The sequence below is a fragment of the Lutjanus erythropterus genome, chromosome 19, assembly GCF_056507025.1.
Source record: "Lutjanus erythropterus isolate fLutEry1 chromosome 19, fLutEry1.hap2, whole genome shotgun sequence".
Classification (NCBI taxonomy): Eukaryota; Metazoa; Chordata; class Actinopteri; order Lutjaniformes; family Lutjanidae; genus Lutjanus; species Lutjanus erythropterus.
This window is the reverse complement of record NC_139335.1, coordinates 21976632-21988253: the sequence shown is the minus strand read 5'-3', so window position 1 is coordinate 21988253 and position 11622 is coordinate 21976632. Positions and strand designations below refer to the sequence as shown.

The 11622-nt window shown below is 40.1% G+C and overlaps 2 protein-coding genes across 2 annotated transcripts; one reads left to right on the top strand and one right to left on the bottom strand.

Moving 5' to 3' along the window:
* Positions 1-1429: 1429 nt before the first annotated feature.
* kdelr3 (KDEL endoplasmic reticulum protein retention receptor 3) lies at positions 1430-6807 on the top strand. Its single transcript, XM_084743963.1, has 5 exons — positions 1430-1856; positions 2721-2821; positions 4536-4694; positions 4871-5123; positions 6257-6807. Exons 1-5 carry the CDS (start codon positions 1766-1768, stop codon positions 6298-6300), a joined length of 648 nt encoding a protein of 215 aa, XP_084600089.1. The 5' UTR covers positions 1430-1765; the 3' UTR covers positions 6301-6807.
* A 216-nt stretch (positions 6808-7023) lies between these two features.
* LOC146309795 (GTPase IMAP family member 7) lies at positions 7024-11290 on the bottom strand. The gene is made up of 2 exons (XM_084743962.1): positions 11071-11290; positions 7024-10555 (listed from the first exon to the last, which is right to left on the bottom strand). The coding sequence occupies exons 1-2, from the start codon at positions 11102-11104 to the stop codon at positions 9525-9527; spliced, it is 1065 nt and encodes a 354-aa protein (XP_084600088.1). The 5' UTR covers positions 11105-11290; the 3' UTR covers positions 7024-9524.
* Positions 11291-11622: the final 332 nt, after the last annotated feature.

The following is an 11622-nucleotide window of genomic DNA, read 5'->3' as shown; positions in this document are numbered from 1 at the left end:
TCACAAGAAAAAAAGCCCAATCTAGAGCCAGCATTTCGTTCATCCTTTCTGAGCTATTGTTAAAATATGGCAGTGCAAAACACAGTGGAAGTAAAGTCTACCAAAGTGGGAAAAAAACATACCTCAAGACTGTATTTAAAGGATCAGTGACCAGGGTTTAGTGGTATCAAGTGGTAAGCTTGCAGATTGCAAACTCCTCATCTCACTTTGCTTCCACGTGTGTGGACGAACCTGCAGTTGCCGTGAAACTCATGAAAAACTGCAAAAGGCCCTATCTGGAAACAGTGATAGATTTGTCCATTCTGAGCTACCATATAAACATGTAGATGCGACATGGCAGCCATCGTGTAGACATAAACAGCACATTCAAACGTAACGAAGATACAATGATTCTTATTTTTCAGGAGATTATTTAGCATTGAAAACATACTTCTGATTATTATATTCCATTTCTGCCAAATTCTGTCAATAAATCCCCATAAATCTTACACAGTGGAAATTTAAAGGCAGGGTAAGTGATTTTGGAGAAAGATAGTAGATTGTTGATCCTCATTCAAAGGTCCTCAAATATGCTTTGGGTTGGTGGCTTAGACCAATCCACGAAATAACACAATGAGGATCAACAATCAACCCAACCCAAACTGTGAGTATTTGTGTGTTGTTGTGTCTCATTCGCAGGATGTCAAATTCTGATGTTTTTGGGTTGGTAAAGCGTACTGAGCATAGCAAAATAAGGAGAAACACAGGCAGAGGGCAGGATCTTGGCAGATACAGCCACCACCACACATTTAGTGGCTCATTAGTGATGAAAAGGATTATGTATCTAAGTTGACACATTGTTTTCTTTTGAGAAAATGTTGCATATTGTGCCTTTAATATTGGGAAAATAAAATGGCAAAGTTTGGTTTGTCACCTTACATATTCCTAATAAATCTCACAGAAGAAACAAGATGTATCTGGTACTGCAACATAGAGACAAAGGTCTGAGTTGTCTTAAAAGAAAAAAAGGAAATTTATTTTATTTATTTATTTATTTTTTTATTGTTTTGCACGTATTGAAAAGAATGGTGTTCTAATTCCATATTGCCTGGACCTTGTCGCCATCTGCTGTTTAATCAGGCCTTTACTTCATGAGGATATCCCACAACAGAGCCACATCTTCCCATTTGCATTAGCCATAGAAAGTCAACACCGGAAAATATGGGATTTTGCCTTCAAAATAAAACACTAACATATTTCAAAATAACGAATCAACTTACATTATTTACCAACGTCAAATATTTAATGAACTTTATCATAAAACAAGTCAGATATATATATCCTCGTGGCAAAGTGTTGGTAGAAGACCGCGTCTTGACCGATGCGAGTTTTACTTTGAAAAACCAGAACCGGAAAAGGATGTATTTGTTTGCTCCGTCCGAGCTTGATGCTGCTGTGCGAGCTGTCAGCCACGTCACCTCCTCTGAAACAAGTTTCCTCTCAGACAGCTCCAGATACATCTGAGTTTGTGACTGGACCCAACAGTTAGACAGACAGACAACATATCTGTTTACGTACATGCTGGAAGATAACGAGCCAACGAGCACTCGGAGTTCACTGTGCAGCCGTTAGCTTCTTTTTAGCTTTTAAACTCGTCTTTTCGCTTTTTTTAAATTCGCACTCAGAGCGTGTTGGCTTCTTGAGGTTAAACAACTCTTGCCTTGTCCCCTGAGGCCTTTAAGGAGTTGTGTAGCGGATTTGTTTTTGGGGCGTCAAATAAACAAAAATGAATATCTTTCGTCTGGCGGGTGACGTGTCACATCTGGTGGCTATCATCATCCTGTTGCTGAAGATATGGAGGTCCAAGTCCTGTGCTGGTAGGCTGACACCGACACCGACATCACTATGGCAATATGCATGCAGTTATAACTTAAGAGCATAGATACAGCAGTGAGTCAGTGTGCAAATACACAGTGAAAGGTTTCTGCAGATATCAGTCTGTTGCATTATGAAGGGTATTTGCGTTATGGAGACTAGTTCTGCACGAGTGGAAGCGACGTGGCAATGTTAACATAGCAATCTGCTGCCTGCTCCACCTATTATACAGCAGGCTGCATCCTTACAGCTAACTAAATGTAATGTATAGCTGTTGAATTAGGGCTGGGCAGTAAATTGATATTGTATCGATATCGTGATGTGAGACTGGATATTGCCTCATACTGTGATATGGCAAAAGTGTTTTAAATACTGTATAGTGGTGTAATTTTCTGAATTTACTAGACTGTTCTAGCTGTTCTATGATTTGTTTTTGCCCACTTAGTCATTATATCCACATTAATGATCATTAGTTTTAAAGAAATCTCAGTTTTAATATTTTGTGAAAGCACCAATAGTCACCCTCAATATTGATATTGAGGTCAAACATTTCACAATATTTGTCCACTAATCCCTAATCTACAGCAATACGCCCTGTTTGCGCTATTTGGAAATTTAGGGTGTTATTTTAGAGAAAATTTGTTATTTGAGAGATATATTGTATATTGTGGCATATCTTAAACATATGGAGATATTATTTATAAGCCATATCATCCAGCCTCATGTTGAATCATAAACCTTGAGTAAACAGAACATTTTTTTCTCATATCTGTGAGCAGTGGTTTGCTGGGGTCTGCAGCTTTTTTTTTTTTGCACATTAGGGAGTGATTAAACATATTTTATGTTTTCTTTTTTTTTCTATTTAGGCATCTCTGGGAAGTCTCAGGTGCTGTTTGCGCTTGTTTTCACCACCCGGTACCTCGACTTGTTCACAGTCGTCATCTCTGCTTACAACACGGTGATGAAGGTAAGAGTGTAGCTCACACACAGTTAAAGTTCATGCTAGGGCACCAAGTTAGAATGATAAAAGGGACAGTTTACCTCAAAAGCCAAAAAAACATATCTTCCCTATTACCTGTAGTTCTAGATTAGAGCAAGACTGATACTGGATTTGTGGCTGATACAATAACAGTATTAGGGAGTAAAAAGTTGATACATTGGCTGATAATTCAGTGATGCCTCATATGTGTTCAAACAATATCAAACACTTGTCACAAAGATGTGTAATGAAGGCAGGACATTTTTACAGTTTGCCAATAAACTTTATTGTCCATTTTTAAATCATGGAAAATATATTAATTTTTTTCTTCCTGTAAAACAAAATATGACGGGTGCTTAAGCTGGAACTAACCAATTCAAACAATCATATCATGACATCCACCTGTCAATCAATCAATCTTCAACTTTTTGTGGTGCAGAGATACATTACATACATTACATAGATTCATTAGTTATCCAGCAAACAACAGTATGGCACATTGATGTTTTTTTCAACCTTGCTCTGTGTCCTCAAAATATCGTGGTTACAGGCCCACTGGCAAGAGTTTATCCACTTTGGATAAAGTGACAACAGGTTATGCATGAGGCATTTTACAATGGACTGTTTCAGCAGCTAATGCTAGCTGCACGGAGCATATGGACTGAATGGACTGGGACTGAACACAGCCTCCAAGTCCAACAGGGAATACAGTACTGAGGTCATTTAAATAGTTAGTATTTATATTTGTGATGGAAATTTTGCTGACTGACTCAGTCCTGAGGTGTCAGGGGCCAGACCAAGCAAGAAAATCACTATTGTACTGTATTACCTGTCGCCAAACCTCAGTCAGTCTCAGAGGCAGTGTTTAGTCCCTGTCTCACCATGTTCACTGGGAGATCCCAGACCAGGAAGATTCGGCCAGGTAAGTGGACCGCTGTCTGTAGCTGTGTGGCTGGGGGATGTTGCCTTGACGCTCATGCAGCGATACTGGCTATTGCGACAAGCCTCACACTAGCAGCCTGTTTTTACAGGACACACACTCAGATTTCCGTTTCATGTGGACTTTGAATTAAGAACAATGATCATATATGCATAAAATGCAGCCTATAAAACACCATGTTTACATCTCACACTGTCATAAGCACAAAGCACTTTTCCTTCTGTGTGGTGACACAGTTGGCAGGTATAGTTGGGTAAAAAGAAAATAGTTCCCGCATGAAACTTTTTTGTGGATTATCTTGAGTAATCACGATATGATTTCTGGAAAAAGATATTGGTGTTGAGTTTTTTTCAAATGTATTTTTTGGCACTTTGACCGCTACAAGCTGAGTGCCATCTAGTTTGGTTATATTCAAGAGATAGCAGACATCTCTACAGCTGATATCTCCAAAACTCAGCAACTAAAACCAGAACAATCTAGATGGATAAACAGCACCACAGGTAAAAAGAAAAATATGTATTTTTGATTTGGGGGTGAACTGTCCTTTTAAGTTTGTCCTCAGTGAGAAATGTTATGTCCACTGAACTAGTTTAAAGTCCACAATTTTGTTGCCTATATGACACATGTACACACACATCAGCTCATACAGCTCAATCCAAACTTCAGTTCACTGACAGGTTGCGTACCTTACTTACTAACAGTGATTCACAGTGTTTACATTAATTTTTACAGCCAATAATAAGTATTCAACTATGTTCTCAGGTGGTGTTCCTGGCTCTGTCTTATGCAACTGTGTACCTGATCTACATGCGCTTCAGGAACACGTTTGACTCTGAAAACGACACATTCCGTGTGGAGTTCCTGTTGGTGCCTGTCATCGGGCTGTCCTTCCTAGAAAACTATGCCTTTACCCCAATGGAGGTAAGGAAGCATTCAGACAATAAAATCTGGGTCCAGGTATAGAAAAGTTTAAAAGCTATTGTCTCATAAGATCACACATTGTGTATGAAAGTGCTTACGTTCAGTTTTTGATGTTTCACATATAGACTGCCCCTCTTTTCTCACTTACTTGTCTCCCTCCCTCTGATTCCATCCAGGTCCTGTGGACCTTCTCCATCTTCCTAGAGGCAGTGGCCATAATGCCGCAGCTCTTCATGATCACTAAGACTGGTGAAGCAGAGTCCATCACTACCCACTACCTGTTCTTCCTTGGCCTCTACCGAGCCCTTTACATTGCTAACTGGGTATGGCGTTACCACACAGAGGGCTTCTTCGATCAGATTGCCGTGGTGTCTGGCGTTGTGCAGACCATTTTCTACTGTGATTTCTTCTACCTTTATGTCACAAGGGGTGAGTAAAGGCTGTTACAAAGGGAATGACTTACAAATCCCAATTCCAAAAAAGTTGGGACACTGTAAAATGTAAATATCAACAGAATCCAATGATTTGCAAATCCTTTTCAACTTGTATTCAATTGTATTAAATCGCTCACAAGTTAGGATGGGGTGAATGAGGTTCACTACTTGTGAAAAGACATTTAGGATTTCACCATTTATAATCCATAATCTCATTAAAAGATTCAAAGAATCCAGACAAATCTGTGTACATAGGGGGCAAGGCTAAAAGCCAACACTGAATGGCTGTGACATTTGACCTCTTAGACAGCACTGAATTAAAAACCAACATGATTGTGTAAAGGATATTACTACATGGTCTTGGGAACATTTTGGAAAACTGTTGTCAGTAAGTACAGTTTGTTGCTGCATCTACAAAGGCAAGTTAAGACTCAACCATGCAAAGTGAAAGCTATATATCAACAGCATCCAGAAACACTGTAGACTTTCTGGGCCCCGAGTTCATCTGAGATGGACCAACGCAAAGTGGAAAAGTGTGCTGTGGTCTGATGAATCCTCATTTAAGATCAGGGACGTTGTGTCCTCTGAACTGAAGAGGAGAAGATTGTTACCAGTGTAAAGTTCACAAAACAGCATCTGCGATTGTGTGTTAGTGCCCACGGCATTATGGGAAAACTGTCACATCTGTGAAGGCCCCACTGAGGATGAAAAGTACACAGAGGTTTTGGAGCAACATGTGGACTGTTGAGCAACCGAAGCTGTATTTCAAACAAGAAGGGAAAAGAATTTTGCTTTCAAAACTTCAACATTTAGTGTCATTAGTTCCCAAACACTTACTGACTTGTTAAAAGAAAAAGTGATTGGGATTGTGGTAAGAACTTTGGCTGTAGAGACTTGTGACCGTGCAGAGGTCTGATTTGGTTTGTGTTTATTTTAAAATCCTGTTTTACTGGTCGATAAGGATGTCCTTCTTGGCAGCAGTTAAAGGAAAGAGTGTGTATTTGTTTGGGTGACTGGAAGTAGTGATGTGAGCTCACCTGGTAATGTGGTACAAGATAAATTTTGTGGTTTCTAACACAAACTCTCTCTTCATACCTGCCTCCTTCTCCCTGTTTGTCCTGTCTGCAGTGCTCAGAGGAAGAGGAAAGATGAGCCTGCCGATGCCTGTTTAAAACATCAGTGCTGATCAGCCACCCACCAGTGCCTGCCACAGTTCAGCATCTGAACACTCCTTGCCCTTCAGCTGTACATGTATTTAGCAATGGGACTAATGGTCGGACATAATTCTGTAGACCAAAATGAGTGCGCCTCTAGAAATGGATTTTTCTGTCTGATTGGTATTTCTTGTGTGAGTCTGTATGTGTACGTGTGTTTGTGTGCATATTTCTGTGTGCTTGGGTTTTTTCTGCAAAAGATGTAAATGTGACACTAGCAAGTGTCCATGATGTGTACGTGGAACTAAAATTCCTGTAAGTGAGTGACACTATGGAAACTGTGTATTTGTCTTTACGGCAGAAACACACTGCATGCTGAAGCGCCACAAAGCCCTGTGATATGTCAGTTTAGGGATGAGCAGCAGCCAGACTGAACACAGAGGAAGCTTATATTTATAATAATCTTACGTATTTAAAGCTTTTTGTGTGTTCTTGGATAAAAAAGAAGACCCTCCTTCCATCTTGCTCTGCTTGACTGTCTCCCTGTCTGTAGACAAAACCGACAAATATGTGAAATAAGTACATAATTTACAAAAATGCAACCACAAACAGCACTGATACCATTTCTAATTAATATAGATTGTCACATAACATCATATTCCGGCATGTGGAGAAAAAAATCGAGGAAATTGAAACTCCAGCAGAACAGCAAGTAGAGGGTGTAAGGAGTTGGAAATCATTTATCAGAATCAGATTATTTATATCACATATACCATTTATATTGTTTAAGTATATTATCTGTATGTTTTCATGCCAGATTTGCTTCCGGGGTGTGGGAACAGAAAAATAGTGCTGATGGTAAAACTGTTGCTGCAGATCACGAGGAGGACCACGGTGCGCCCTGTGTTCACTGATCAACACGGGCGCCGAATGTAAGCGGGCAGTGCGTCAGTGTGCAGTGTGTTTCTGCTGTCACTTCCCCTTTTTGGTTGTGTCAGAATGTCAAATTAACAGAATTGTAAATGAGGTTGGCTGTAGCTTTTACTGTATGAACAGCACTCATGTAGATTGTAAGCAGCTTCCGTTTTCTTGCATTTCAGATACAAACCCAGTGTTTCCTTAGTTAAAGGGATAGTTTGGATTGTTTGAGGTGGGGCTGTATGAGGTACTTCTCTATAGTCGGTGTATTAGCTACACTAGATGGCCATTAGCATGCTCAGTTTGGGAAGCTAAGCAATGTACTGCTGTGGACAGGGTCAACAGCAAAATGTATTTTAGCCACCTAAAAAAATCTGTATGAATTTAAGTGTAAACTATATTTAGAATATTTTCACTGCTTTAGATTGCTGTCAGACAGCCGTTACTGAAAGGAAACCATTGTTATATAAGCCAAATATAGCTCTCTGCATAGCCACCAGACTCCTTTGGAAAAAATAGCAGTTTTACCTCACAGAACACAGGAGTTGTTGGTCTACCGCTGCCTCAGTCTATTAGTTGTTTTATTGCGTGACTTTGGTGTTTTAAAGGGGTAGTTCGGATTCACAGAAGAGCTGTATTTGGCAAACATAACGGCAGTTTTCTGTCAGAAAAGGCTGTCGGACAGCAAGGTAAAGCAGTGAAAATATTCTAAATAAAGCACTTACACTTGTAATTTTCTTAGGATGGTAAAAATAGATTTAGTTGCTTACCTTGTACACACCAGTGCATTGCTTAGCTTCCTACACTCATACTGCTTCTGCAAATTGCGGACGCGCTGACCATCATCTACTGTAGGTAATAACTTTGAAGGTGTTTGTCATACAGCTCCACTTCAAATAATCTATAATATCCCTTGGAACACTGTGAGTGCCCAGAATTTCATGTGAGTCTTGGCTGATGATTTACAGTAATGACAAATATTATATAGTGTTTGTAAATTTGTGCCCTCTAATCTTGCACAAATTGTTTTCCTCTTTAGATCATAAATGTTAAACACTCCCTTAATAGGTTACTGTATAATGTGCAAATAATTTCTTTCAATATTGCCAAGTATGTTACTTTTATTATATTGTTTTTTGTCCTAATCGTCGTCTTTTATATTTCTGTTTTTCCTCACGGGAGAAAAAAGGGCTGAACATTTTGCCGTGTCTTAAATTAAAGGCCCAGTGTGTAGGATATAGGTGACAATATGGCAGAAATGAGCCGTTACATCTACAGAGAGCGTGGGTCCTCTTCCACTGAGGCCGCCATGTTGAGCCGCCATGTTTCTACAGTGGCTCAGAAAAGACAAACCAAACACTGACTCTAGACACAGTGTGTGTTTTTCACATGTCTCACAGCCACCTTAGTTCTTCTTCATGCTTGTAAGGGGAGGGTGAGATAAGCAGTATTCAGTTATTTGACATCTTCAACCCCACTGTAGATGCCTTTAAATCTTACACACTGGTCCTTTTAATGAAGCCAAAGATGGAACAGGTATCTGCTGCAATGTTTTTGTGAAACAAATGTTTTTGTCTCTCCTTGGTTGCGTCCTTGACTGAACTGTCTTGTTATGTCACGGATGCAAATGGGTAAATTGCATACTGTAAGTGTGTTTTAACCAGTTTGACATAAACAAATGTTTTAGTCACAGTAAGTTGAATTGCACACCATTTTTTTCTGACATGACATTTATTATAACATGTGAATTCTATCAATTCAAAGGTGTGGCTGTGTTCTTTGTAAGGGATCCACTTTGACTGCAACCCACCAGGATGTGTACCTTTCTTTTGCACACACACACACGTTAAATTTAACTCTAGTCTGAAAATGCTAGTGCATTGATATTTAACAGAGATTAACAGCATTCATGTCAAAAAACACAGCTAAGTGAGTGACTTTCACACATCATCTCCTCAGTGTTGAACATAGGCTCCAAAGATTTAAGGGAAAGGGGCATGTATTTTGCAAAATCTGCCATGTCTTTTTAAAAGATATTAAGATATAAATATTAGTTTATGTCCAAGATTTATGCAAGTTCATGCCATGGGGGCAAATTCTTCTGTATTCTTTCATGAGAATTAAAAGTAAAATTTTAGAAAATGCATGTTGCAGTGTACTTATTTTGTTATTTTAAGTTACCAAAATAGATAACCGAGCCTCTGAAACTTTTTTTTTTTGGTTTCTAAATCCTCCCTATATTTGAGATCTCAAGGTTGGCAGGTATGGCTCCACTGTGTAACTGTTTCGTGACATCTCATTGAAAGCAGTTAGAGTCAAGTCTCTTAGTGCAGAAAAGTTTTTCTGTGTTTATACAACACTTTACTCCCTTCTCTCACAGCTCCCTCCACCACTTTTGCAGCTGAACGGATGGAGAGCGGCGATGCTGCCAGAGCTGCTGCCTTCTCCACCACCTTCACTTTCTTCACGGTTTTCCCTTTCTCTTTGTCTTTCGCCATGATCCCCGCCCCCTCTGCTGCACCTCTCCCCATCGCTGTCACCAGCTCGGACCAGAAGAGCCTCTCCGCCCTTTTCCTGGCCTCTTCTTCCTCTTCCCTCTTCTTCCTCTCTGATTCTGGTCCCTGATCCACTTTGCCCTCAGCCTCCCTCTGAAGGGACTCCACCTTGTGTCCTCTTTCTCCCAGAATCTGCTCTTGTGCCTCTCTGATGGCCCTCTCAGCCTCCTTGAACATCTCGTTGCTGTAGCAACCGCCTCCGTTGTCCATCACAGTCTTGTCTATTTTCTTCAGAAGCTGTTTGACCTGTTGTGGGCATCCTGTTGTCTTTTCCTGTTCGCTGTTATCAAAGATGTGATAACCCCCATGGCAGCTGCTGACAAATTCAGACAGCTCGTCGCTTTCTTCCAGGAAGTCCTCGATGCGTTTGCCCTGCAGCTGGTCTCCCCACGTGAACAGCACCACTGTAAACCTGCTGGCTCCAGGCCCAAACGTCGTCTGGATCCACTCTAAGGCGTCCCTCTCTTCCTGGGTGAACCTGCCGGGCTGCAGGGTCACCAAAAAGGCGTGGGGTCCCGGGGAGGCCAGAACGATGCACCGTCCCACCTCTGCCATGACCTCCTCACGTGACAGCTGTGTGTGGAAGAAACCTGGAGTGTCGATCACAGTGATGCTCCGCCCATCCACCGTGAAGGTCTTTCTCTGGCAGTGTGTGGTGACAGAGCAGGGGGAGACGTCGACGCAGAAGGCGGACTTGCCAAAGATGGTGTTGCCTGAGGAGCTTCTTCCTGTTCCTGTCCTCCCCAACAGAACAAGCCTCAGGGGTCCAGCCTCTGACGGAGGGGGAGATGCTCCACAGACTATAGATAGATAGATAGATAGATTACATACTAACAACATATTAAGTGTATTAACATAAATTTAACTTAGAAGAAGATAAAGTTAAAGACAATAAATAATACAACCAGTTATAATGTAATAAATTTAAGTTAAAAACAATAAATAATTGAAGATGTAATAATGTAATGAATTTAGGTTAAAGAAAAATTACTAAGAAAGAGTCACATTAGTAAATAAAATGAATAAAGGTGTCACTAAAATTATTATAATTTTATAATTATTTGGCAGTAATAATATCCAGCACACTGAAATCAGATTTTCTAAGAATACAATATAATTTAACAGAGAACATTAAATATTTAAGATCATATTTGGGCTGATTTCTGTATTATGGACTAGGTAGTTTGATTTTATATAGCATGTATGATATTTTAAATTACTATTATTATATTTTTATGTGGATAGTAGCCTACAGTACGCTGGCACGACACAGCACTGATCACCAACTTGGCCTGAAAACAGTAAATCGACATACCTTCATGTGACTCAGCATTTTCAGATGACGACATCCTAACACAGAAATGATTTACAATAGTGTATTTGGATTTCCGGTTTTTCGGTGATCGAAAATGCAGGAGAAGGGTGTTTCCGTTGCGACTGAGAAGTCCTCTTGCTGTTAATTGTCATTTCATCCCCACTGAAGAGGGAGCAGAGAGCATCAGTGCAGCTGCAGGACGCGGAGGAGTGGAGAGGTGTTCAAGGTATCAATGATGATATTGTAATTTCTGACTGTGGCCACTGGAGGGCAGTGAACACACTGCACATTAACTCTTACTACAATACACTGTAGAGTGGACAGAAGAAACAATAGTCACATTAGTTAATAGTCAATAATATTCTGTCCCACGCTTTAAGAAAGTATGTCACTTCACTTCAAACAGTGAATAATCAACAATGATGACTTTTGCTTGTGGGTGTAAACATTTTTCATGTTAATAGAAGAGAATATAGCACTTTATTATTTAAAGTGTTCTATGAGCATGAAGTGATTGGGAGAGATGTAAAGATTAAGTCTGGACAGGTTAGC

Coding starts and splice junctions, on each gene's coding strand:
- LOC146309795 (XM_084743962.1), bottom strand. CDS start 11,104: ATGTCGTCATCTGAAAATGCTGAGTCACATGAAG. Junction 10,556..11,070: donor AAATGCTGAGTCACATGAAG/GTATGTCGATTT, acceptor ATCTATCTATAG/TCTGTGGAGCATCTCCCCCT.
- kdelr3 (XM_084743963.1), top strand. CDS start 1,766: ATGAATATCTTTCGTCTGGCGGGTGACGTGTCACATCTGGTGGCTATC. Junction 1,857..2,720: donor GAGGTCCAAGTCCTGTGCTG/GTAGGCTGACAC, acceptor TTTTCTATTTAG/GCATCTCTGGGAAGTCTCAG. Junction 2,822..4,535: donor CTTACAACACGGTGATGAAG/GTAAGAGTGTAG, acceptor CTATGTTCTCAG/GTGGTGTTCCTGGCTCTGTC.